General features: G+C 43.7%; 3 protein-coding genes across 3 annotated transcripts in view; all 3 read left to right on the top strand.

The window, feature by feature from the left end:
• The window catches only part of LOC134196324 (leucine-rich repeat and coiled-coil domain-containing protein 1-like), an 8,815-nt gene extending 8,030 nt beyond the window's left edge, over nucleotides 1-785 (top strand). The window contains exons 20-22 of the mRNA XM_062665424.1: nucleotides 229-366; nucleotides 427-562; nucleotides 623-785. Of these exons, the coding sequence (XP_062521408.1) occupies nucleotides 229-366; nucleotides 427-562; nucleotides 623-751 (403 nt within the window). The 3' untranslated portion in view covers nucleotides 752-785. The remainder of the gene's footprint in view (nucleotides 1-228; nucleotides 367-426; nucleotides 563-622) is intronic.
• A 1,081-nt stretch (nucleotides 786-1,866) lies between these two features.
• Nucleotides 1,867-15,254, top strand: LOC134196824 (uncharacterized). The gene is given in 2 exon segments (XM_062666045.1): nucleotides 1,867-7,678; nucleotides 9,260-15,254. Coding segments are annotated over 2 exon segments (11,517 nt in total). The 5' UTR covers nucleotides 1,867-1,967; the 3' UTR covers nucleotides 15,066-15,254.
• A 3,429-nt stretch (nucleotides 15,255-18,683) lies between these two features.
• Nucleotides 18,684-19,959, top strand: LOC134196804 (uncharacterized). The gene has a single exon (XM_062666025.1). The coding sequence runs from the start codon at nucleotides 18,795-18,797 to the stop codon at nucleotides 19,830-19,832; it is 1,038 nt and encodes a 345-aa protein (XP_062522009.1). The 5' UTR covers nucleotides 18,684-18,794; the 3' UTR covers nucleotides 19,833-19,959.
• The last annotated feature ends 7,176 nt before the right edge of the window (nucleotides 19,960-27,135 follow it).

The following is a 27,135-nucleotide window of genomic DNA, read 5'->3' as shown; positions in this document are numbered from 1 at the left end:
AGACAGCCACGGATGAGTTACATAGACGAACAGCTGGGTAGACAAGCAGATCAACGAAATGTTAAACAGATAGACAGTGATTTGGTATAAACTTTGTATAGCCTATTAGGTAACAGACAATGAGAATGGACAGTAGATCCATAGCCAGTCGATTGATTGATTGGCAATGGATAATCCCTCCCATCAGATAGGAAATTAATTATTACTCTATAAAACCTGTCTGTGTAGCTCAATGAAACAGCAGTGGGAAGAACGCCTATCATCAATGGATTTGTTAGAGCAGGAAATGCAGAAGGTAAAAGAAACATTTGCTGCCAAGGTGAAACAATTGACAGAAGAGAAGCATACTGTCGAAGAACAAGCCAGGTACGGATCGTTCACTGTTTCTAGTTCATTGCATGATATTTGTATGACGACTGACACTAGATCTCTTGTATCTAAACTTCGATCATGTGATGATGCGTTTCGTCAACAACTTGAGGCTAAAGAAAGGAGTCACAATGATGCTATGGCACAGCTTCGGCATGATCAACAGGCAGAAATTGACATTGCAAATAGAAGAGTGATTTAGTTTGGTATTATGTAATAAGAATCAAAGCAGACAATGGGGTTTGCTGTGTAGGTGGTAGAAGTCGAGGAGGAGATGCGTCAGCTATTACATGAGATGGCTGCTGAAAAACGAGCAATGGAGTCGAGAATGCAGAAACTGGCTGTAGCTTTCAATGAGGTTCGGGATGGCATATCTGTTTGAGCCATTAGGACAACAACAACAGCAACAACAACAACAACAACAACACGTTAGTACCTACTTTGGTATACAGGTGTGTACGCATATAGTGAAGTTCGCGTTTTATAACAAATTTATTTATATTCTTATGATATGGACATGATCTATTTGTCATCCAAGTAATCTGGTAGGCGTACTGGACAGATGTTTATGCTCATGTTATTTGGCAAGTGCGAATACCATTGGAACCTTTTAATGTTAGTTGCACTTAGTGTTAACTGCTATCCTATTGAGTTTTGAGACGAGCATGGCTTCGTTTTGTATTTCAACCTATGGCCACAGACATGAATCTGTCATTGTTATGTAGGACAACATTGCACTGTTGTGACAAACTTACCATACAGTACCAGATTCTAAAATAGATGATAGACAGAGTCAAATTACTTCCACAATAGTTGGTTACTTAATTAATGCCAATTTGGTCTATTGTGTGGACCTCACAAGGTGAACGATGGCTGCTATCGAAGGCTGCTTCTGTCACATAGAAAGAAGCTTTTATTGAACTCAGTAATCTAATCAGAAGTTGCTAAGAATAGTGCCAGCATAACTCATAGCTGTAAAACACCATTACACAGGGGCGTGTTAGTTACTCTAATGCCGATCTGTAACTTAGGAATAGCGCAATTGTTTGTTATTACTCAACAGTTGTCCAACAAGGCCAGAGCCACCTGTTCAAAAGTGCAGCTGTTGAGTGGATATTCCATGTCATTGTTAGATGTTTCTAACGTTTGTGTAGGGCAGGAGCATGTTTGCCTTTTCCTGTTCTTTCTGGGGACTTTACAACCGTCTCGAGTTCAAGGAAGTCATGGCTCAGCGGGGTCGCAATTACTTGTGATACTAAGCATGCGTATATCTTGATGACAACTGTACAGTGCCGGGTTCTCTGTAACACTGGGGTTACGCTTCTAGATGCGGGTCTATTTATGGGTAATGTCGTAGTAAAGTGAAAGGATTTGATTGGACCCTGTGGAAACCAGAGACGTGGAAGTTTGGAAATCAACACTAAATCCGACGTGCTTACGCAACCTTTCGGGGATTCCCTGGATTAATTGTTTACTTGGCATTGGGCAATACTGCAGACGTCAATCTGTCGTAATAAAGTCATTGTTACGTTTCATATCTATACGGAGTTTGATCAGCGTCAGTTAACTCTTCGAAATCTAGATACACGAATCGGTAAATGGCTTACGTACCACAGCAAGGTGGTGCTCGTGGTGGTTGTTATCGAGGACAACAAATAGGACGAGGTGGAGGCCGAGACCGTCGACGACGTCCTGTGGAAGGACCTGAAGCTTACGCCTACGAACCATTGGATGTGTATGTCGTTGAAGAACAGCATGGTGGAGCTCACCACCGTGGGCGTGGAGCGAGAGGAGGACGAGGACGAGGACGAGGACGAGGCAGAGGACGAGGCCATCAGCATGCCTACAGAGGTGAATATCGAGGCGGTGGAGTACGAGGAAGAGGAAGAGAAGGAACTCATGACTCAAGTGGCAGCAAGAGAACCTTTAGCATTAACGACCGTTTCCTGCGTGAATTGAAGGAAAAAACTCCCCGGGAGATCACTATAGAGGTTTCAACAAATCGAGATAGTTTCAATCACTTACTTAACTCTAGCGTGGTAGGCAGTTGCAATCGTGATCGTCTTAGACTCATCCTAGGCTTGTTTGCAAAGGGCTGCCACAGTACAATGAATCAAATGCTGAATGACATGCTCGCTTGCATGCTTCACTCACTGTTTTTTAGCCACAATTTGAAGCGCTATCTGTCAACAATTACTCAGCCTCGAGTCGTCGGACATCTAGAAGTTGATGAGGTTGTGGAAGATGTGGAGAGCGTTGTTACTCTGGTCAGTAAGATGCTCGAACGATTTCCTAGTTCTGTAGATGAAATTCCAATACTGGAGAGACTGAAGCTGACCGTAGACCGACTACCCCCTTCAGGCATCTCACTACCGAGAGATTTAGTCGAGCGGGTTACCGACCTGGTGAAAACCAGCGATGAATGTGTCATGCAAAGAGAATTACGACAGGTAGCTAGCTTTCTGCCTTTGGCATTGAGACTAGAAGAACCCCCTGATGACTTTCGGGCTATTGAGCTAGTTCCCACAAGTGAGGAACTGGCTGGAAACCGAAGGCCTTTTTTGCGACCAAACATAGTCGACGGTGCGTTTAAAGACCTCGACCAATACTTGGACGTACAGTTTCGTTTACTGAGAGAAGACTTCGTGGGTCCGTTGCGCGAGGGCATTGCCACCCTTCCAGAGGATGACGTCAGACGCAAGAGAGGGACCCCAAATGATCTCCGGTTGTACCGTCACGCTCAGATTGGGCAACCCGTCTGCACATCCAGTGGTCTAGCACATAAGATCACGTTTGACGCTTATCATTTACGTCGAGTAAACTGGAAGCACTCGCGACGATTGATCTATGGCTCGTTGTTATGCTTCTCAAACAACAGGTTCAAAACCGTAAAATTTGCTGTCGTGTCCAACAGAAATGCTGAAGATTTGATGAAGGGGATTGTCGAGGTGCGTTTTATGAATGGTTTGCGGGACGCGAATGAGATGCAGGCTGGTCAAGTATACACATTTGCCGAGTCACCCGCTTACTTTGAGGCTTATCGTCACGTGCTGCATCGACTTCAGCACATTAAACTCGACCTCCCTTTGCAATCTTACATAGTACAGTGTGAGAGAAACTGTACCCGGCCTCCTCGTTACCTTCGTCCGGAACACCGTGATGGTGAGGTGCCCCGAATGAATTTGAGAAGTGCGCTGGGATGCAAAAGTATCCGAGCCATGCGGGTGGCCGTTACCGACTGGAATGCTTGGCCGCCTTGCGAGCATGTCGAATTGGACGAGTCACAACTTGTTGCCATAAAAACTGCAATGACGAGAGAGTTTGCTCTGATACAAGGACCTCCGGGAACGGGAAAGACTTATCTGGGTCTCAAGGTTATGAGAGCATTGATTGAGAACCGCTGTGTATGGGATCCCGCTCGTACATCTCCGATTTTGGTTGTTTGTTACACAAATCACGCTCTGGACCAGTTCTTGGAGGGGGTCTTAGAGTTCCATAGCACTGGTGTCATAAGAGTTGGCGGTCGTAGCGAAAGCGAGGTCTTGAAGAATCTAAATCTGAACGCTATTACTCACAGTGTGAGGCAAGACCGCGAGGTTCCAGGCATTATATTTCGTAGCAAAAAGAAGCAGCTTTTTGAAATACGCAAGATTCAGAATGATATTGATAAGACGGTGGATGACCTTAAACGACGAGGTATAATTGGTGTCAGTTGGTTGAGTGGTATTGCCGGTTGTGAGAAGTCTTGTCAGTTGAATGATAAATTGTATTATTCTCAGAGAGGCCACCGTCGACTTGATGAATGGCTGGGAATTGTGTGTATCGATTCTCCTGTCTCCGTTAACCGAACTACTCCAGAAACCGAAATTTCTGCAGCAGCAGCAGACGATGACCAAAACAAAGAGTTGGAATCTGAATCCGAAGAAGCTGACGGAGATGATGAACCAGAGATTCTGGAAGCACAGAGAAGAATAGAAGGCGAAGAGTTCGCTCTTTTGGAAGATGTCAGGGCACCCAAGAACGATAGTGAAACCGCCGCTAAACAAGAGGCAGTCGACCAAGCTAAGACTGCCGTTGAGGACGAAGAGCTTGAAGGTATTGCAGAATTGTCACCGGGCAATCAACATGACGACAATGAGGGTTGGACTGTGGTTCCAATGGGTAGAGAGAAAAGAAACCGTAAAGTGCATGAAGGTCTCTCCCTGCAACCAATGGCACAGGAGGAAGTTTACATGGTAAATAACATATGGAATCTCAACGAAAACGACCGCTGGCGACTTTACAAGTACTGGTTGCAGAAGAGAAAAGAGTATCTTCAGGAAAAGATGGCAAAGCTTTGCGAAGAGTTTGAAGGCGAAGCAGAACGACTCAAGGAAACTAACGAACAAGAAAGCTTGCATGTCCTCAAGGGAGCGACCGTTATCGGTATGACGACGACGGGAGCGGCCAAACACCACCGTCTTCTCCTCGAAGTAAAGCCCAAAATAATTGTCGTCGAAGAAGCGGCGGAAGTCTACGAAGCTCATATCGTCACAACATTATCAGCATCTGCCGAACATTTGATTCTCATCGGCGATCACCAACAACTTCGTCCCAATCCTTACGTTTATCGACTAGCGAAGGAATACAAGTTAGACGTCTCGCTGTTTGAGAGAATGATCAAGAATGGAATGCAGTGCGCACGATTGGATGTACAGCATCGGATGCGACCGGAAATTGCCGAGTTGATGAAACCAATCTACAAAGGGTTACAGAACCACGAATCGGTCTACAAGTACGAGAATATCGCAGGAGTAAAACACAACATGTTCTTCATCGAGCACAAACATAAAGAAAACGAAGACGAGGACTTGAAAAGTCACTTTAATATTCACGAAGCCGGTTTTGTGGCTGGTTTTTGTCGTTACTTGATGCAACAAGGAATTCCATCGTCCAAAATAACCGTACTTACAACTTACACTGGCCAGGTCCTCACTCTCAAGAAAGTTATGACAAACACTGCGTACAAAGGTGTCCGCATCACAGCCGTCGACAATTATCAAGGCGAAGAGAACGACGTCATCATCTTGTCTTTGGTCAGAAGCAACGATGAGGGTAAAATCGGATTTCTGAGTACGCCTAACCGAGTATGTGTTGCTCTTTCGCGAGCAAAGAAAGGCTTTTATTGCGTTGGCAACATGACACTATTGGCTAAGAAAAGCGAGTTGTGGAGTAAGATCGTTCAAGGAATGAAGGACAGTGGAATTGTGGGTTCAGCTTTGGAGCTGTGCTGTCAAATACATCCCGATACTTCATTTCTTGCGTCTCAGTCGACAGACTTTCAAAATGCGCCAGAAGGCGGATGCAGGAGACCTTGTCAGTTTAGACTCGGGTGTGGACACGTCTGTGCTCTTACGTGTCATCCGTACGATCGGGAACACGTGAACGTTAAATGTCGCAAACCGTGTGTAAAGAAGTGTGAAAATGGGCACAGATGCCAGAAAAAATGCTACCAAGATTGTGGAAAATGCCTCGTTCTCGTGGACAAGGTCGTGCCGGGATGCAATCACATTCAGCCGATTCCATGTAGCGAGAGTCCACTTCAGTTTTGTTGTAGAGCTCCATGCCCTACTAAACTCTCTTGCGGGCACATTTGCAGCAACAGATGTGGTGACGTAGAATGCACAAGGAAGTGTTTAGCAATTGTATCCAAGAGGTGGCCATGTGGGCACACGGGTGATGTGCGCTGCCACGAACGGGCGAGGTCTCCTTGTCCCAAACCGTGCGGTGACATGCTCGACTGCGAACACCCTTGTAGCGGTACATGCGGGAAATGTCATGAAGGAAGGCTACACATAGCTTGCCAATCCAATTGTGGCAGAAAACTGGTTTGCTCGCACCCTTGTGTATACCCGTGTACCAACAACTGCCCTCCTTGTAGTCGGAGATGCGAAAACGAGTGCGTTCACAGTAAGTGTAAAAAAGAATGCGGAAAACCGTGTGATCCATGCCAAGAGCCTTGCCAGTGGGAGTGTGCCCACTATAAGTGCTCTAGAGTATGCGCAGATCTTTGCAGTCGTCCACGGTGTAACAAACGATGTCTACGGATTCGCAAATGCGGTCATTGTTGTATTGGACTGTGTGGAGAGAAATGTCCAAGTTTGTGCCGAGTTTGCGACTATAAGAAAGTGACGGAAATATTTTTTGGAAAGGAAGACGATCCGAGAGCACTATTCGTCCAACTGGAAGACTGCAATCACATATTTGAAATGAACGGTCTCGATCGCTGGATGGACTCAGAACAAACGAACGAAGAGGGTGGAGTTGATATTGGATTAAAGCAATGCCCACGTTGTACGGTCACAGTGCGACGAAGTCTTCGTTACGGAAATGTTGTAAAACAGGCGCTGCAGGATATTGAGATGGTAAAGCGGAGAATGTTAGAGCAAGAGAAAAAGATGGAGATAACGGTCAGGCAACTGACAAGAGAGGCAGTCCAACTGGCGGGACAACTACAAGTCTGTATGTTGTTCAAGAGCCAGGTTTTCTCGCTCAAGAGCGCCCGCGAGACATTCTTGCTTTATTTTGATCTTGGTCTAGAAGACACTGACGGCATCGATAATTTAGTTGTAAAGGATATAAGTCCATCAGGAAAAATTCTTCGGCGCTTGCGCAATCGGCCGACGATCATGGACGTGACTACTATTCAAAATCAGATTCAGTTCTTGCGATCTATTGTTGATCTGGCCAACAAGATCGAAAAGGCGCAGATGCAAATTGGATGTACAGTAAAACCAGATTGTCAGAAACTGCTAGCTGATCTCGATGAACTGGTCATAATTTTAATGGAACCCGTTCTAAGCGAACAACAACTGGAAGAAATTCAGTCGATGATGGAGAAAATCGAATTGGAGTTAAACTTTCGCATCCTTATGGCAAAGCTTCGGCCTCGATTGAGACAGCTCACTGCCATACACATCAAGTTTGTCCACGTGATCGAAAAAGGTCTGAAGGACAAAATGAAAAGGTCGCATAAAGACATGGAGTTAATACGGAAGAGCATTCAGTTTCTGTCTACTACTTACAGCGTTTCTGGCTTATCAAAAGCGGAGAGACTTGAGATAGTGCGCGCTATGGGGTTTAAACCGGGTCATTGGTACAAATGCCCAAACGGACACGTTTACGCTATTGGAGAGTGTGGAGGTGCAATGGAAAGAAGTAGATGTCCCGAATGTCGAGCAGAAATTGGAGGAGAACGTCATCGCTTGGTCGCAGGCAACGCTCCCGCTTTTGAATTTGACGACTCACGAGCGCCGGCTTTGCCGATATAGAACTAAAATTAGTTGCAATTTGCGATATTGAACACGTTGTTAGAGCATTGCAGTATATGTTACCGTGACTTTATGCATATATATATATATATATATATATATATATATATATATATATATAGCAGTTGACTGTTGTGCGTGCATGAAGTAAAATTGTATGGACGTGTGCTGATGGACGTAAGATCAATAATATATGATCTAGAGACAGACAAACGTGCAAATTTAAGACGCTCGTTTTCAAGTTATGTCTCGCCAAAAAGTCAATCACGTCTGGCTTCAGACAATGGCAACGATATAGCCAACAGCGTTTTTCAAACCTCTTTTTCTGCAAGAATTGTCTCTCTAGGGGATGGAATAATATGTAAACCATTCTTTCTATCTCGAGTCGTCCCTATATCGCCCATTTCCTCCTGCATGTACAAGCGAGGTGTTGAGGAAAGGCAGACAAGGTGACCTTTCAATTGTAATCACGTGATGTTGCAACAGCTAGTTGCAACACTGCTTTATTGCTCACATGTAGTTTAAAGTTAGCACTTAAAATACAAACACATTTATAGATTTATGGCATTGACGTGTTCCATTGTCATTTGATAATCACGTGTAGGTAGTTTGAAGTCTATACTCTTGCTATTAGACCAGTGGAGCCATAACAACCATGTTTGCTGTCAGTTCCATGTAGGGCTAGCTGCTTTCTTTTTATGTTTTAAGATGGCACTAGCTAACCTGCTTTTTTGTATTTTTCAACACATTACCATAACCATGTGTTATTGTGGGACACTTTAGTGTAGCCAAATTTACTTTGTTACCAATGTTTCAGTAGATCTTGTTGTAAAGACCTACTAGACCAGACCAGCGTAATTTACATTGACATGCTAAACGGTGGCTTTACTTCCGCAGCAGTAAGTAATTTGCCTGTAGTTTGAAACACAACAACTTTATTGATATCAATAGCTCTAACTACAACAATACTGGCAACACACTGCTACAACGACCGTGACTTGCCTGCAGTGATGATCAGCAACAAAGTACAATAATGTCTGTTTACTAAATTAATAACAGCAGAGGCACAACAAGGCTTCATGTCCTGTGAAGAACTGCAGTGTTTCGTAGGATATTTTATGCCATTGCTCGAGACTGCAGTCAGTAAATGTTTCCAACATTCTTGTCTAAAAATTAGAGCTACAGTTGTTTTAGCATTTCCTGTTTTTTGGGGATTCGCATGTATACTCTTGCGTGGGATGACATGTAGTGCTGCCTGGGTTGTCCGTGGCACTAGCATTATACGTTTATACGCTGGTACGTGTGTTGCAAGGGTTCTAGTGAGCCGTGACAAAAAGCAGACGTCGAACTTTTGACATCAACAGAAAGTTCAATGGTGTCAATTTACAGGAAGTCCAATGGGGACTTAGGGTGTTCCCCTGACTCAAGGCTATTTATCAATGCTTACTTGGCATTTAGAAATCAATCCTGCAGACTGAGTATCAGACACGCCGTCGCATAGAACTACACAAAGGTCTCGTTACTTTCTCTGTAAACGCAGGTTTATTTGTCATCATTGTCGTTCAAGTCTCGTGATCCAGCGAGCCTGGAAATCGGCTGTTCACGAATCGGCGAATGGACGATTTGCTGCAGCGAGGTGGTGGTCGCGGACGCCGTCCTGGTCGTCCTCGTGGGCAACGAGGAGGCCGTGGTGGAAACCGAAGCCGTCGGCGAGGTCCTGTTGAAGTAAATAGAGAAAGACACGACGACGACGGTCAATTAAATGGGCACGTCGTTGAAGCGCAACATGGTAGAGGTCACCAACAACACGGTGAAGGTCAATTCCGTGGACGCGGTGCACGAGCAGGAAGAGGACGAGGACGAGGGCGAAGACAAGGACGAGGCTATGAGCCAGCCGACAGAGGTGAACATGGCGGCGGTCGAGCACAAAGACGGGGAGGAGGAGGAGGAACTCAAGACGTAAGTGGAGTCCCGAGAGTCTATCTAATTAGCGACCGTTTCTTACGCGAACTGAGAGAGAAAAGTTCCCGGGAGATCACTATGGAAGTTTCAACGAAGCTAGATAGTTTCAAAGGCCTACTTAACTCTAGACAGGTAGGCGTTCGTGACCGTCTTAGACTCATCCTGAGCTTGTTTGCAAAGGGCTGTCGCAGTACAATGAATCAAATGTTGAATGACATGCTTGCTTGTATGCTTTCCTCTCTGTTTTTTACTAACAATTTGAACAGCTACCTCTCAACACTTACTCAAACTCAAGTCATGGGATACACAAATGTTGAAGAAGTTGTGGAAGATCTGGAAAGCATTGTCACTCTGGTCAATGAGATGCTCGAACGATTTCCTAGTAAAGTAGATGAGATTGTGGTTCTGGACAGATTGAAGGTGACCGTAGATCAACTATCTTGTACAACCATTCCATTGCCGAATGGCTTGATTGAACGGGTAACTGACCTGGTAAAAACCCGGGATGAATGTATTGTGCAAAACCAATTAAGACTAGAGCATAGCTCTCTGCCTCAAGCAATGAAAGTGGAAAATCCTCCTGATGACTTCCGGGGTATTGAAATTGTCCCTACAAGTGAAGAACTGGCCAAAAACGAACAGCCTTTTCTGAGGTCAAACATCGAAGAAGGTGCTTTTAAAGACCTTGATCACTACTTGGACGTACAGTTTCGTTTATTGAGAGAAGACTTTGTTGGTCCGTTGCGCGAGGGCATTGCCACCCTCCCAGAGGATGACGTCAGACGCAAAAGAGGGAGCTCAAATGATCTCCGGTTGTAACGCCGTGCTAGGATCGGTCAGCCTGTCTGCACGTTCAGTGGTCTGACACACAAGATCACGTTTGACGTTTCTCATTTACGTCGAGTAAATTGGAATCACTCGCGACGATTGATCTTTGGCTCGTTGCTATGTTTCTCAAACGACAATTTCAAGGCGATGAAGTTTGCAGTCGTGTCCAACTGAAAGGCTGAAGATTTGAAGAACGGGATCATCGAGGCACGTTTCATGAACGGTTTGGATGACGTGAAAGACATGCAAGCTGGTCAGATATACACGTTTGCTGAGTCACCCGCTTACTTTGAGGCTTACCGTCACGTGCTGCGTAGACTTCAACACATTACCCCTGATCTCCCTTTGCAATCTTATATAGTGAAGTGTGAGAAGAACAGTAGAACTTCTCCTCGTTATCTTCGCCCGGAACACCGCGATGGTGGCGTCGCCCAAATGGATCTGAGAAGTGCGCTGGGATGCAACAGTCCTCGAGCCATGAGGGTGACCGTCACCGACTGGGATGCTTGGCCGCCTTGCGAGTACGTGGAATTGGACGAGTCACAACTTGTTGCCATTAAAACTGCAATGACGAGAGAGTTTGCCTTGATACAGGGACCTCCAGGAACGGGAAAGACTTACCTGGGCCTCAAGGTTATGAGAGCATTGATTGAGAACCGTCATGTATGGGATCCCGCTTGTACATCTCCGATTTTAATAGTTTGCTACACAAATCACGCTCTGGACCAGTTCCTGGAAGGAATCTTAGAGTTCATGAAAGAAGTCTTACAATTACGTGAAACTGGAGTCGTAAGAGTTGGTGGTCGTAGTGAAAGCGAGGTCTTGAAGAACCTAAATCTGAATGCTATTATTCGTAAAGAGAGGCAACGCCGTGCAATACCGGGCGTCATCTTCCATAACAAAAAGAAGCAGCAGTATGAAATGCACACGATGAAGGAAGCGATGGTGGAAACTACGAGTCGCCAAGAACAACGAGGTGTAATTGGTGTCCAAAAAATGAGAGATATACCCGGCTGTGAAATGGCTATTCAGCTAAATGACGCAGGTTATTACTTTCAGAGAGGCTACAGTTTACTTGATGAATGGCTTGGTATTGTGTGTATCAATTCTGCGGCGTCCGTTGATCCAAACACAGGATATCCGGAAAACGACAGGGTTAAAACAGCACCAGCTGACGACGGCCAGAACAGTGAGTCGGAATCTGAATCCGAAGAGGCTGAAGCAGACAATGAAGCAGAAATTCTAGAAGCACAGAGAAGAATAGAAGGCGAAGAGTTTGCTTATTTGCCAGACGTGGGGGTACCCGAGAACGATGCTGAAAACGTTGCCAATCCAGACCCAGCCGAATTCGCTAACGGTGTGGAACAGCTGCAGGGCATTGCAGAAGCGGAACCAGACAATCAACTCGAAGACGATGGTGGAGGTTGGACCTTAGTCGCAATGAGCAAACAGAGGAGAAACCAGAAAGTTTACGAAGGGCTTTCCGTACCACCAATGAGACAAGAAGAAGTTTACATGGTAAACAACATATGGAATCTTAACGAAAACGATCGCTGGCGACTTTACAACTATTGGTTGCAGAAAAGAAAAGAGTCTCTTCAAGAAAACATGACAACGCTTTGCGTAGAGTTTGAGGCAGCAGCAGAGCGACTCAAGGAAACTGACGAGCAAGAAAGCTTGCATGTCCTCAAGGGAGCGACAGTTATCGGCATGACAACGACGGGAGCAGCCAAACACCACCGTCTTCTCCTCGAAGTAAAGCCCAAAATAGTCGTCGTCGAAGAAGCGGCGGAAGTCTACGAAGCCCATATCGTCACAACATTATCAGCATCTGCCGAACATTTGATTCTCATTGGCGATCACCAACAACTTCGTCCCAATCCTCATGTTTATCAACTAGCAAAAAAATACAAGTTAGACGTCTCGCTGTTTGAGAGAATGATCAAGAATGGAATGCCGTGTGCACGATTGGATGTACAGCATCGGATGCGCCCCGAGATTGCCGAATTGATGAAACCGATCTACGACGGATTACAGAACCACAAATCGGTCTACAAGTACGAGAACATCGCAGGAGCGAAACACAACATGTTCTTCATTGAGCACAAACAAAGGGAGAACGAAAACGAGGACTTGAAAAGTCACTACAATACTCACGAGGCGGGTTTTGCGGCTGGACTGTGTCGTTACTTGATGCAACAAGGAATTCCAGCGAATAAGATTACCGTGCTTACAACTTACACTGGCCAGGTTCTCACTCTCAAGAAAGTTATGCCAAAGGCTATATACAATGGTGTCCGCATCACAGCCGTCGATAATTATCAAGGCGAAGAGAACGACGTCATCATCTTGTCTCTGGTCAGAAGCAACGCTCAAAGTAAAATCGGATTCCTCAAAACGTCGAATCGAGTGTGCGTTGCGCTTTCGCGAGCAAAGAAAGGATTTTATTGCGTTGGGAACATGACACTGTTGGCTAAGGAAAGCGAGTTGTGGAGCAAAATTGTTCAAGAGATGAGGAATAATGGAATTGTGGGTCCAGCCTTGGAACTGTGCTGTCAAATCCATCCGGATACTTCTTTTCTTGCGTCTCAGTCGACCGACTTCAAGAATGCTCCGGAGGGCGGATGCACGCGACCCTGCGAGTTTAGACTCGGGTGTGGACACGTTTGTGCTCTCACGTGTCATCCTTACGATCGTCAACACGAGCAATATAAATGTCGCAAACCGTGTGTAAAGAAGTGTGAAAATGGGCATAGATGCCAGAAGAAATGCCACAAAGAGTGTGGAAAATGCCCCGTTCTCGTGGACAAGGTCGTGCCGGGATGCGGTCACATTCAATCTATTCCATGTGGCGACAGTCCACTTCAGTTCCATTGCCAAGCTCCTTGCTCTATTATACTCGGCTGCGGGCACTCTTGCAGCAACAGATGTGGTGACATAGAATGCACAAGGAAGTGTTTGGCGGTTGTATCCAAGACGTGGCCATGCGGGCACACGACTGATGTGCGTTGCCACGAACAGGGGACGTCTCTGTGTCCCGAACCGTGTGGTGATATGCTCGACTGCGAACACCTCTGCAGCGGAACGTGCGGGGAATGCCGTGAAGGAAGGCTACACATAGCCTGCCGATCACATTGTGGCAGGACACTCGTCTGCTCGCATCCGTGTGAATACCCGTGTACCAAAAACTGCCCTGCTTGTAGACGGAAATGCGAAAATGCGTGCGTTCACAGTAAGTGTCAAAAAGAATGCGGGAAACTGTGTGATCCATGCCAAGAGCGTTGCCAGTGGGAGTGTGACCACTATACGTGCGCTAAACTATGCGGAGAGCTTTGCGATCGTCCACGTTGTAACAACCAATGTCGACAAACTCTCAAATGTAATCATCGTTGCATTGGTCTGTGTGGAGAGAAATGTCCAAGTCTGTGCCGAATTTGTGACGTCGATAAAGTGACAGAAATATTTTTTGGAGAGGAGGACGATCCGGAGGCACTGTTTATCGAATTGGAAGATTGTAGTCACGTATTTGAAGTGAAGGGGCTCGATCACTGGATGGACTCAAAACAAGAAAACGAAGAGGGTGGAGTTAACATTGGTCTAAAGCAATGCCCACGTTGTAAAATCGCAGTGCGACGAAGTCTTCGTTACGGAAATGTTGTGAAACAGGCACTGCAGGATATCGAGATGGTGAAGCGGAGGATGTTAGAGCAAGAGCAAGAGATGGAGACAACGGTCAAGCAACTAAAGAAAGAAGCAGTCCAACTGGCAAGACAGTTGCAAGTCTGCCCGCTATTTAAAGATCAAGTTGCTTCGCAAGAAAGCAAACCAACAGGATTTTTAGATAGTTTTAATATTGGTTTAGGACAGTTAGACTTAATCATCAATGAAATGGTCTTGAACGATAATGCACCATCAGGGATAATTCTTCGACGATTGCGCAATCGGCTGACTGTAGAAGAAGTGACTACTATTCAAAATCAGATTCAGTTCTTACCATCCATTGTCGATGTAGCTAACAACATCGACAAGACGCAGACTGAGAATGAATGCAGTTTACAACCAGTTTGTCAGAAACTGCTAGCTGATCTCGATGAGCTGGTCACATTTCTAATGAGACATATATTGAGTAAACAACAGCTGGGAGACATACAGTCGATGATGGAGAAAGTCGAATTGGAGTTAAATTTTCGGATTCTTATGGCAAAGCTCAGGCCTCGATTGGGTCAGCTCACTGTCCAAGACAAGGATTATGTTCGTGTGGTTGAAGATGGTCTGAAGGAGAAACGGAAGAGGACGCGTGAAGACACGGAGGCAATACGAAAGATCATCAAGCACTTGTCTGATACTTACAGTGTGTTTGGCTTGTCGGAGGCGGAAAGACTTGAGATAGTGCGAACTATGGCGTTTGACCCGGGTCATTGGTACAAATGTCCTAACGGACATGTTTACGCTATCGGAGAGTGCGGGGGTGCAATGGAAAGAAGCAGATGTCCCGAATGTAAAGAAGAAATCGGAGGAGGAAGTCATCAATTGGTCGCAGGCAACGCTCCCGCTCTTGAATTTGACGGCTCCCAAGCGCCGGCTTGGCCAATATAAACTAATTTATAATTGCAATATTAAACTCTTGAACACGTTGTTATAGAGCACTGCAGTATGTTTTAGCGGCAATTAGTTTGCAACCCTACAGTAGTGGTATATGCATGCATGCATGTAGTATACTTGTATGGTAGTGCAGTATAGTGGACGTAAGATCAGCAATATATATGGTCTAGAGGCAAACAAACATGCTAAAAGACGCTTGTTTTCAGCACGTGTTGCAAAAATAGCATTTCAATTGCGTGTAGCTTCAACTATAGGTGTAAACTCCTAGCAATACCACACGACAAGCGTTTTAGCTTCCAAGCCGTCCACTGCATGTCAAGTAGTTATTGTAGAATATACGAAATTTGCCCGTATGTGCTCGTATAGTTAAACTATCTCAAGGGGTGGCCAGTTTGGATATCACAGTGATGTCTTGTGTATGGAATCACAGCTCTTAGTTCAGTAACAGTCTCGACATCACCATTTGCTTGAGTAGCTTCAAGTCTCGGGCAAAGTCTTTGCTTTATTAGTGCCCAAGACTAGTCTCTAGTTTACCACCTGTGGCACCATAAAGCGTCAGTTGGCAACCCCTTATCTCTCTTGCTTCCCTCACACTTTTGATCAATTCCGTGCGAAGAAGGGGCGCGTCAGCTAGTCTGTATGTATGTATACAACAAGGATTGAAACGGAAGAGCTGTACCTGCCGGCAGGTAATGTGCCACAAAGGTTTTTGACTTACTATATTGTGCTATTTCTAACGATTACGTATTTGGCATAGTCACTGCGTGCGTGAGTGCGTGCGTGCGTGATCAATTTGAATTTGCTGCAAATATACACCCTCGATTTTTCTGACATGTTTTAATATGCAGATTCTTTATGCTACATCACCATTATTTGGTCACATGCAGACTGCTTTGAGATCACGAAAAACTCGGCAAAGGGCTTGCATAGTTGCAAACCAGTGAAAGTTCAAACAGTACAAGTACGCCACTGAGCCAAAGCTGTGTCATGTGCAAAAAACGGCAAAAATCCAGAAGTCCGAGGCTATTCGTGCATGTAACACACACACGCGCGCGCGCACGCTCGCATGCACACAAGACGTCTCGCCGCAACGCTAGTCTGTATCCTATTAGCCAACTATACATAGACATGGTATCTAGTAGCCTCGTCCCCAGACTCTCTCGCGCTAGTCTTGTCCGGTGCCCGTATGACAATTCCAGGCCACTACTATCTAGGAGTGAGAACCACAGGCCATGTCCCCAACCAGCAGCATAGATCCACACAATGGCAATACGAAGCACTGCTGTTTGGGCCCTCCCAACCTGGATGTCGTTTCTAATAGCCTCGGACCAGAGGCCACGGGTGGGCATTTGCCGCTATGGTGCCAAAATTGGCGACAGCACTGGGCTATTGGCACCACTCGTGCACTGTCTTGGCGACACGAATGCCTTCAGACTTGCTAAAATAAATTCTCACTCCGACCTTCTGGAGTCGGTATCTAGTCTAATGTCATTACCCATTCATTAAATATATCGCTGGACCAGATGCAATATCTGCATTGTCGTGACGACTGCAAGCACGTGTCGTAGCCATGATGTCCACGTGATTTCACGGAGACAGCAGACGCCAACCTCTCCGCATTGAACGACATGGCTCAAAAACGGCTTGAAGAGTTGTTTAGGCAGACCTGTGGCCGTCGAACTTCTTGTGAAGGTTCAGCCGTTGAAATCCAGGGCGCTCCTAGTAGTACATCCGACTGTGACGTGCCGTGGAGACAAACGACAACGCTACCGCTAGCGCTTTTGCTGTCGACAGGTACAGTATGGTCCAGATTCCTTGCTCTTCAAATGCAACACTAGCTAATCTTTTGCCCTTATTTGTCAGCTGTTATGATACCGCGGAGACCTATGGAAGAACTGAACCTGAGAGGACAGCAGATTGTGAATCGATATCTTTGGTTGATGGTTTTCTTAATGGTAATTGACGTTTATGGGTGGGTGATGACTAATCGCATACTGGAAGGAAGTTCAAGATAATGGGAACCTATCTGTTGCCAAACAAGCCTCTGTTCTACAAATTTGCAAATCATACATTCTGGATGCAGTAAAGAGTCTCTAAAAACGGTTTCCAGAAAGAGATCAAATTGTTTTGATGTGCAGTTCTATCAACCCCACTCATAGAAAGAATCGTGTTATTGATATCCGTTCTCTTATTGTACGATTTGACAACCATTTCTTTGATTGTGGTGTTGTTGAAAGAAGTTACCACGCGTACAGGAATGATGAACTCCTGGATTACCTGTTTGAGGACTCCTACAAGAATGCTGACGAAACTAATGGAGAGAAAGGAGATGCCGTAGTTGGCTTCTGGTGTGACTTATATCTAAATTTTGACGATTACAAAGAACTGTTGTAGTTGGCAATACTGATTATGACACTGACACCCGACACTTGTCATTGCAAACGAGGATTTAGTACTATGAACTATGTTAAGAATGAATTTAGAACGGCACTGACAGACATAACACTTAATGTGTGCATGGCTGTTGCTTTGGATGAAAGGAACGTTAGTGAGTTTCCATTTGTAAAAGTTCTTGATCACGTAGTAGCTCAGACGTACATATTTAGAGTAGATTCATTGAAATGCATGCTAAGATTTCTTGTCTTTATTGTTTTCATGAGTAATGAATATATATATATATATATATATATATATATATATATATATATATATATATATATATATATATATATATATTATATATATATATAAGCTTGATGTTTTTGGCTCCAAGGTGTCAACTTGGTGCCAGACTGCAGCACCAGGCTTGATAAAACTTGCCCATCCTTGACTGAGGTAGATTCTCTCTGGCGTGGTCGCATCATACGGGAACCGGGCTCGACAACGAGGGGAGGATAACTTGAATTCCCGAATTTTCCTGTTACATAGAACGGAGCGACACCAACGCAATACGACCAATACTGCGTCCAAAGGACATGGCCTCTAAAAGTAATGCATATGCTAATAACGCATTCGTGCGTGTGTTCTCAAATGTGTTAGAAATCTCTAATTGAGAGGACCAGCTACTGACGTCAATAGCACGTGGAAGGAAAATTTAGTTAAAAAGCTAAACACGTTGACACAGACTACTAACACAAGATTTCAGGAGTTCGCAGATGAGGTCAGCCAAAAAGCAGAAGCAGTAATCGCTGCAGAAACAATGATAGCGCTGCAATCATATTGTGTGGCACAACCAGTCACGCGTGCCACTCCCACGCAAATCGAAACAACGCGACGCTCAAGCGTTGGCATATTGTAAATCCAGCTGAAGCCGTTTCAGACGCGACGCGACGCGACGTGTTGGATAGGATTTTTTCCTATTTTAGCGCGTCGCGTCGGAAACGGCCTCCTTTGACGCGACACGACGCGACACGACGCGAGGTCTAGTGTGAACCACGCGCAACTAGCTAATGCAGAAAACGTCCAACCGCTTGCTTGAATAGTTGCATGGTGCCAAGAACAGCCGTCCACGTATACTACAGTAGCAAACAAAGAAACCCTAGGCAGGTGAACGCGAGACGCAATCATCTTGCAGAAGATACGGGTCATCTAACTAAAACGTGTGCTGAATTACCCCGGATTACCCTACACCTACACCTACACCGAAGGCAGTGCGAACTCTACGTCTGTGCAGCAGATGACAACTTTTAAAAGTAATTTTATCCTCTAATACCGCAATTTCAAATGTTTTTTACAGCTGTTGATGAGGAGATCCGGAGTCCTACCAATGTTGACACTTGGGAAGCAAATCTAGTTGAAAAGCTGTACACGTTGACACAAACAAGTAAAACAAAGTTTCAAGAGTTTGCAGACGAGATCAACCAAAGAGCAAAAGCAGCAATGGCTGCAGAAGCAAAGCTACGTGAAGAAACGGAACGTCAACATAAAGAGATAGATGAAAAGAAACAGAAGGTAGAGGCTGGCTTGCAAACAGAACGACAGCAATGGGAAGATGAAAAGAAAGCTATGGAACATATTCAAAAATTCCAGTCTAGTCTAGTCAAATTGAATGTTGGAGGCCACAAGTTCACCACAACTCTCACAACTCTGAAGAGTCAACCAGACTCTATGCTTGCAGTTATGTTCAGTGGACGTCATCAACTCGCGACTGATGAAGATGGAGCTTACTTTATTGATAGAGATGGCACACATTACAGGCATATTCTCAATTACTTGAGAGATGATACCAATCTTGAAGTGACTCTTCCACAAACAAAAAGAGAGCAGACTGAGCTTCTTAAAGAGGCTCAGTACTGTCAACTGAATAAACTTGAAACCAGAATTAGGATGATGATGTGTCCACGTGTTACTCAAGAGCAGTTGAATGAATGTTTTACCACCAACTCTTACCAATATGGCTATTCTTCGACTGGCAGTGATCTCGGAAAGCAAACAGTAAGAACCAATAATCGAGCAATGATATATAATGAGCATGATTTGTCTGGATTGGACTTTTCAAAGACACTCTTTCATTATCCTGGAGGTTCCTCCTTCAAAAGATCATTTTTGCAACAAGCTAACTTCTCTTGTTGTTGCTTTCAACCTGGTTGTAACGTTGATTTTTCGGATGCTGAGCTATCAGGAGCCAATTTTCAAAATTGTGAAGGTCTCACCACAGGAGGAGTCAATTTCAAAGGAGCCATACTGGATAACGCAAAGTTTGACGATGATGTGAAACAAAAACTGCTTGAAGAACTAAAAGTACAGTCTAAAGACAAATGACGCATTTGTATGTTCCTTAGCAGCTTCTTGATCAACTTCATGTGATAACTCATATTATATATGCTGTACGTTGTTGTATTGATTGATGTTGCCAAGTAAAAATGTTGCTACAAATGCAGTTTTACCTAAACCATTGCTGTCTCAGTTGCCAGATGGTGCAGTGTTATTTACATGAAAAGTTGTTAGAGTGTGATAACCTGCATGTCTAGACAGCATATAGCCAAAAGATACAGTAGAGCTGCACCTTCATGTAACAACCATTCAATACTTTGGGTTTTATGTATTGCTTTGAATTTAAGGTACTTATCGTTATTTCAAGCTGCACAGTATGAAAATATGTTTCGAAGCTACAGTACAGTAAAACTTGCCTCGACAGAAAAATTCAAAGTGCCAAACTAAAATGCTCAAACCCTATTACATCCTCTTTATTTCCTTACGTCTTAGTCACAAATCGGTTTATTTCTCTCTCTCCCCCATGCACATATTGATTCGTCCCAAAATGAAATGTGGTTTAATTATCACCTCTTGTAAGAGCATGCATGACTTCAACTAGCAGATCAGATTGGCTGTCCTTGTAGGATAAATATATAATTAACAATTAACCAAAATATAGACACGTGATACTGGATCAACACCACGCGCAACACCATCATGTAGCGCTCCATGAGAGAGAGAGAGAGAGAGAGAGAGAGAGAGAGAGAGAGAGAGAGAGAGAGAGAGAGAGAGAGAGAGAGAGGTGACTTTACGTAGTTAGCTGTGAGTTTGTGTAGGTGTGTTGTAGTGTTTAGTTTGTATTAGTGATAGTGATGTACAAGTTTTCTTGCGAGTGACTGTCAGATAAAGTGTGTTTACCAGTGAAATTGAATAGAGAGAGAGAGAGAGAGAGAGAGAGAGAGAGAGAGAGAGAGAGAGAGAGAGAGAGCGAGAGAGAGAGAGAGAGAGAGAGAGAGAGAGAGAGAGAGAGAGAGCTAGAAATGACTGTCAATTGATGACCACATGTATGTACATGAACTGCTGCTTATTAAGCATGCAGTGCAGTCTTTACATGTACGCCGCTGATGCTGCTACAAACACAAGTCTTTGTACCATTGCCGACTCGGTAGCCAGACAGTACCGTACTGCGTGCATGCTGTGTTTGTAGTTTATCTGGATATTGCTAGCGCTGCTGGCACGTACAAAAGCACAGTGCGAACTCTACGTTGTGCAGCAGGTGACGACTTATAAAAAATAATTTTTATACTATAGTATTGCAATTTCAAATGTGCTTTAAAATTGTTGATGAAGGGGACCATTCTGAGGTTGACTGCACGTGGGAGGCAAATTTAGTTGAAGAGCTGGACACACAAACAAGTAAAACAGAGTTTCAAAAGTTTGCAGACGAGATCAACCAATTAATTAAAGAGCAAAAGCAGTAGTGGCTGCAGAAGCAAAGCTACGTGAAGAAACAGAATGTCCACAAGGGAAAGAGATAGCGGAAAAGAAATTAACAAAGGGTAGAGGCTGACTTGCAAACTGAACGACAGCAATGGGAAGATGAAAAGAAAGCTATGGAGCACATTCAAAATTCCAGTCTATGTTAGTCAAATTGAATGTGGAAGCTAGGCCACGAGTTCACCACATATTCTCACAACTCTAGGGAGTCAAACAAACTCTACGCTAGCAGTTATGTTTAGTGGACGTCATCAACTCGCAACTGATGAAGATGGAGCTTACTTTATTGATAGAGATGGCACACATTACAGGCATATTCTCAATTGAAAGATGACACCAATCTTGAAGTGACTCTTCCACAAACAACAACAGAGCAGACTGAGCTTCCTAGAGAGGCTCAATACTGTCAACTGAATACATAAACTTGAAACCAGAATTTGGATGATGATGTTGCCACGTGTTCAAGAGCAGTTGAATAATTGTTTTTCAAACTACCAGGTTAACTTTAAATCTGACAGTGGAATCTAAATACAAAAACCAAACAAGTCTATGGGTCATTGTCACGTGATGAACAAGATTTGTCTGATTTGAACTTTTCAAACACGTACTTTGTTGTATTGGAAATTCCTTCAAAAAAAATCATGTTTGGAAGAAGCTAACATTTTTGGGTGCTGGTTTGACTCTCGTTACCCAGTTGACTTTTCTGGTGCTGATCTATCAGAGGCTGACTTTCGACATTGTAGAGGTCTCATCACAGGATGAGTCAATTTCAAAGGAGCCATAGTAGATAACGCAAAGTTTGACAATGGCGTGGAACAAAAAGTGCTCGAAAAACTACAGTCTAAAGACAAATAATGCGTGTGTTCCTAATCAGCTTAGCTTTATTTTTTGCAAGCTGAAATGCTAACCCTAATTAATAACTCGTATTGTATGATATGTTGTATTGACTGATGTAGCAGAGTAAAATGGTGCTAAATGTTTATCTAAACGTCTGCTGTCTCAGTGATCTGACTGTGACTACCTACATGTCTTGACAGGACTACATGCAGCATAAGCTGCACCTTCATGTTACTGTAACAACTATTTAATTGCATTGATTTTTATATGTTTTAAATATGATACAGTACAGTGACAGTACTTAGCATTTGAAAACAATTTCACGAGTAAAACTAGCCTAAATAGACCAATTCGAAGTGCCAAATTATAAAGCTCAAACCTTAATTACAACATTATTAGTGACAAATTACTTTACTTCACTTTCCCCACTCAGTTCATCCCAATAAGAATTGTGGTTTATCACTTTTTGTAAGAGCATGAGTTCAACTGATAGGCCATATTGACTGTAGAACAAGATTTTGAAAAAGCAATCTCAGTGATACTAGCTTTGTTGCTCTTAAGCCGAGCCGTTCCTTTATCGTCATCTTCATTATTGGCTTTACCCAAAAACAAAAAAACGTTATAAAATAAAAATTTATAATTAACAATTAACTGAAATATTGTCAAGTGGTACTGGCTCTTCTAAAGTGAGTGTTATGATTACTATCACTGTACCATACACAAACACCATTATACCACAAACAGATACTGTGTATCTAAACCATTTTGAGGTTTCATTTTAATTAGTATATTTGGGTTAGTACTGTACGTATCAGATTTTGTGAGTTAAAGAAATTAGTTTAGTACAACTGGAACTTGAACTGGAATGGATACAATGGAAGGTTCACACAGTTTGCTTTGCACAGCCATTGCGCATGGCGGCAATTGCAGCAAATAACCCATTGTTTTCTATTTTGGGTTGTTGCATACACCTAGCATTGACAATGTTGGGTTTAGTCTTTGTAGTCCAAATTGAGCTTGTATTATTCATTGAAATAGCCACTGACGAAGCAATGAGTTTTAATCACCTCTACCTCTAGACCGGAAGTATGCGGCAATTGTTCGCTGGCGAAAGTCGAGTTTTCAAAAAGTGGGGCGGCCATGGCCGCTGCTGCGGCTGCGGCTCCGTCGGCCCTGCAATTCTAGAGCGTTATACATGACTAAAGTAGGTGGTGGAGTAACGCGCGCGATCAAACGTAAGATTCACATGTCCGGAAACAAAGTTGCCATCAGGCATGTGAATTCCCTACGTAAGATCGCGCGCGTTACTCCACCTCGTAAGGCAAAGATGGCCTAGCGTCGAGGCTTTAGGATGGTGTTGCGGGTGGTGTTGATCCAGTATCACGTGTCTCTATTTTGGTTAATTGTTAATTATATTTATTTTACACATGTTTAAAATGTTATTCTACAAAGACAGCACGTACCGTCAACATAATGAGAATGGCCCTCTTCATCAACTAACAGCTGTAGAGTACATTTGAAATGGTGGTACCGAAGTGTACATCGCTTTCTGCTTTTTGTTTGATCTTACTTGCAAACTGTTGTGTCGTTTGTGCCAATTCAGTGCCGCATTCGTCCAGATTTTGAACTGAAGACGTTCTAATTGCTCGTGTCGTAGTTCGTGCAATGACGTACGTCTCTCTTCACAAAAAACAGACGTTTGAGAATACACATACGAATTTGTTCCTTGTCGGTAACAAGGTTTATTACTTCTTGAGTTCATCTCTTAGATAGACACGTATATATAGATAGACCCAGCATGCAGAACAATATGCTATAGCAAGGTGACTAAGAAAATCCGGGAGACTCGATTTTGAAAGACTTCTAATTTCTCATTGGCCATTAATTAAAGTGGGGAGCAAAATTTTGAGCATGTGAACGTTCCTTTCCCACACCTCTTCAAAAAAGCTGCGTGAATTGGGCACGCAACACACATATACACACAGACATGGGGATAATTATGGAGGCACCCTGAACACGTGACCTAGATTAAGAAATTATTGGACTTTCTCAGACAGTGCAAGTACATGCATCTAGAGTGACAGTTGCATTTTGTAGTAAATTAAAACAAGTCATAATGGTGATGTAATGGCTCTGATTGTGCCATCCTCATGTCTGAGATTGCAGGTGATGTGTGACCTGTTGAGATACGTGACTGCTTCTTGCTGTCAGTTCAATCAGTAAATTTGAAAGTTAATAATCAAAATTATTTTCAAAAAGTTTCTAAACAATGAAATGACTTTGTTTAATTTAGAGAACATACTCAAAGATTAAATAGAGACTATATGTTTCAGTTTACTTGCATATTCTGAGTCTATTCTCATCTGACGTCACAACATGAACGGTTTAGTTAGACCAGCAATTGAGACTTAAAATTCGTTGGTCACTGTTCTGCATTGCTAAAACTTGTTTTGCGGTGCTAAGGTCTTGTCCAGTCCTTTCTGTCACAGTCCAGTTAGCAAAGATTGCTGACGGAGTGACTTTAGGTTTGCAACAATGTATAGAAATATGGCGACTGCTATAGAGAAATCAGCTGTTTCGATTGAGCTCTAAGCGATTTCTAGCGGGGAAATGACCAGCTGTCTTCTCAAATCACCTGTGCTTTCTCTCAAGTCGCATTCAGCTGATTTTCTCAGTATCTCACGGTCGTGTTCTATTGCGCAAATACCGCCAACGCAGCCCACGTTTGAGATAGTCTCGCGTAGCCAGACCATCTCCGCCTACATCCTTCCGGCGAGAGATACAGTACGCGAGACTATACGTTCAAGAGGCAAGATCGAAGGTCTCTACCAGACGGGTTTGTCTCATCGCGAAATTGCCAGATTGGTAGGGAAGTTTCGTGGGGCAGTACAGAAGTGCGTGAAACGATGGGAAGAAGGCAGTAATGATTACATCAAGCGATCTGGAAGGAAACGATCAACGTCAGCTAGGGAGGATCGTTTACTTGAACGTCTTGCACTTACTGACAGAAAGGCGACGACCAGACGGTTGTAAGGTAGACTTTCAGCGGCATGAGGGAAGTCATTGTCCCGATGAACCATCACTTGCCGTCTCGGGGAAAAAGGAATTTGTGCTCGCTGTCCGATGAGGTGAAAATCAGCATCGGAAGTGATGGCTGCCTGTACGTGTGGCGAAGAAAAGGGGAGGAATTTAGTGCAGAATGTTGTCAGCCAGTAGTGCAGCATCCAACAAGCAGTATTAACGCTATGGGGCTGCATCAGCTTTCAAGTGTAGGCTCTCTTCATCGCATACGCGGTCGTCTGAATTCAGAAGATTACCAACTGATCCTGGGTGATGTCATGCTGCCAGATGCTCGTCGTTTAGTCGATGAAGATCTTATCTTGCAGCAAGACAACGCGACAATTCACACCTCGCGCTCAACCAGGCAATGGCTGCGGGACAACGAGGTTACTGTCGTTGGCCCATTCTGCTAAGTCGCCAGATGCAAACCCATTGAAAATTTATGGCATATTCTGAAGGTTCGGGAAAATGAAAAACACCCTGAAACCGAACAAGAGTTGTGGGAAGCACTGCAGATGGCTTGCGCGAAATGCCCCAGGGATTAATTACCAACCTGATAGAGAGTGTCTCAAGACGAATTGAGGCTATAGGGCGAGCGAGAGGAGGAGCAATCAAGTATTGAGAATTTAACGGAGTGTGTGTGGGTTATTTGGAGTGTGTGTGTGTGTGTGTGTGTGTGTGTGTGTGTGTGTGTGTGTGTGTGTGTGTGTGTGTGTGTCCCGTGGAACTAAACTGGCTTTTTAGAAGCCACAAAGTTCTTCAAAGAGAGCAAAATCCCGACATGGTAATGCATGGCGGTGGTGGTTAGTCTGGTCATTCCCTTAATTAATCTTTTTGTTGCTACGGGTTGTCAAAGTGTCCAATCAGAACAATATAAATACTCAATTAGCATGATTTGATGTAGAATCAGATGCAGCTTTAGGCGGGTCAGCAGGTATATTCATAAGTCTGCAATGTTCTGTTGATTTTCCTGCCTCAGCTGCTATGAGGGGTGGCTCCATAATTATGACCATGTTTGTATATATATATATATATATATATATATATATATATATATATATATATACACATATATATGTGTATGTATGTATGTGTGTGTGTGTATATATATATATATATATGTGTGTGTGTGTGTGTGTGTGTGTGTGTGTGTGTGTGTGTGTGTGTGTGTGTGTGTGTGTGTGTGTGTGTGTGTGTGTGTGTATGTATATATAGTTACCAAGCAGCTAGCTAGTAGACCTAGAGTAAGACATCATAGTACATGCACGTAGCACATGCACACACATGCATAATCTAGTCAAACTTTACTTAATTAACTAGAATTTGTTATTTGAGCCGTCGCCTACCATTTTTGCAGAACCTACGATTAGACCAGGTCGACGGTGTTTAGTAGCAGACCGGCTCCAAGATGACAAACTCGTTCCACAATGCGAATTTAAGTTTCTCATGTTCGACTTGAACGAGCAGCTTAGTGACTTACGTAAGATAACTTTGTAATTAGGCATAACTTGCATATTCCCTATATATTGAGCGTGACAGAGTTTGTCGGTAACATGGGTACATATACACACATAGCTAGATGGTGCGTTCCTATAGTCAAGTCACGTGACTTCTACAATGTTTTCTCGATGGCCAACCTAAAAGATTCGTGTCTGTCAATTAAAAAATTTAGAATAGTATTTACTAGATCCATGTCCTGTCCTTCGTACGGGCAAGACACTGTAGGGTTCTGACGGAAGACTTCAGTCTGAGCGTGTGGATATATATATATATATATATATATATATATATATATATATATATCCAGATACGTCACTTACAATTTTTTTGAGGTCCCGGATGTAGTCAACTCGAATCTCGTTCTTGAGTCTTTGCGGTTGTTTCAACAAACTCCCTGTGTAGCGCTTGGTACAGAAAACGTGCAGGTTGGATTTGGTGTAAATGCAATCTGGATTTGGAGAGAAACGAAAGCGCT

This window comes from Corticium candelabrum, chromosome 21 (genome assembly GCF_963422355.1).
Source record: "Corticium candelabrum chromosome 21, ooCorCand1.1, whole genome shotgun sequence".
In the NCBI taxonomy this organism is placed as follows: Eukaryota; Metazoa; Porifera; class Homoscleromorpha; order Homosclerophorida; family Plakinidae; genus Corticium; species Corticium candelabrum.
Note: the sequence above shows the minus strand (reverse complement) of the source record. Positions and strands in the feature narration are given on the sequence as shown.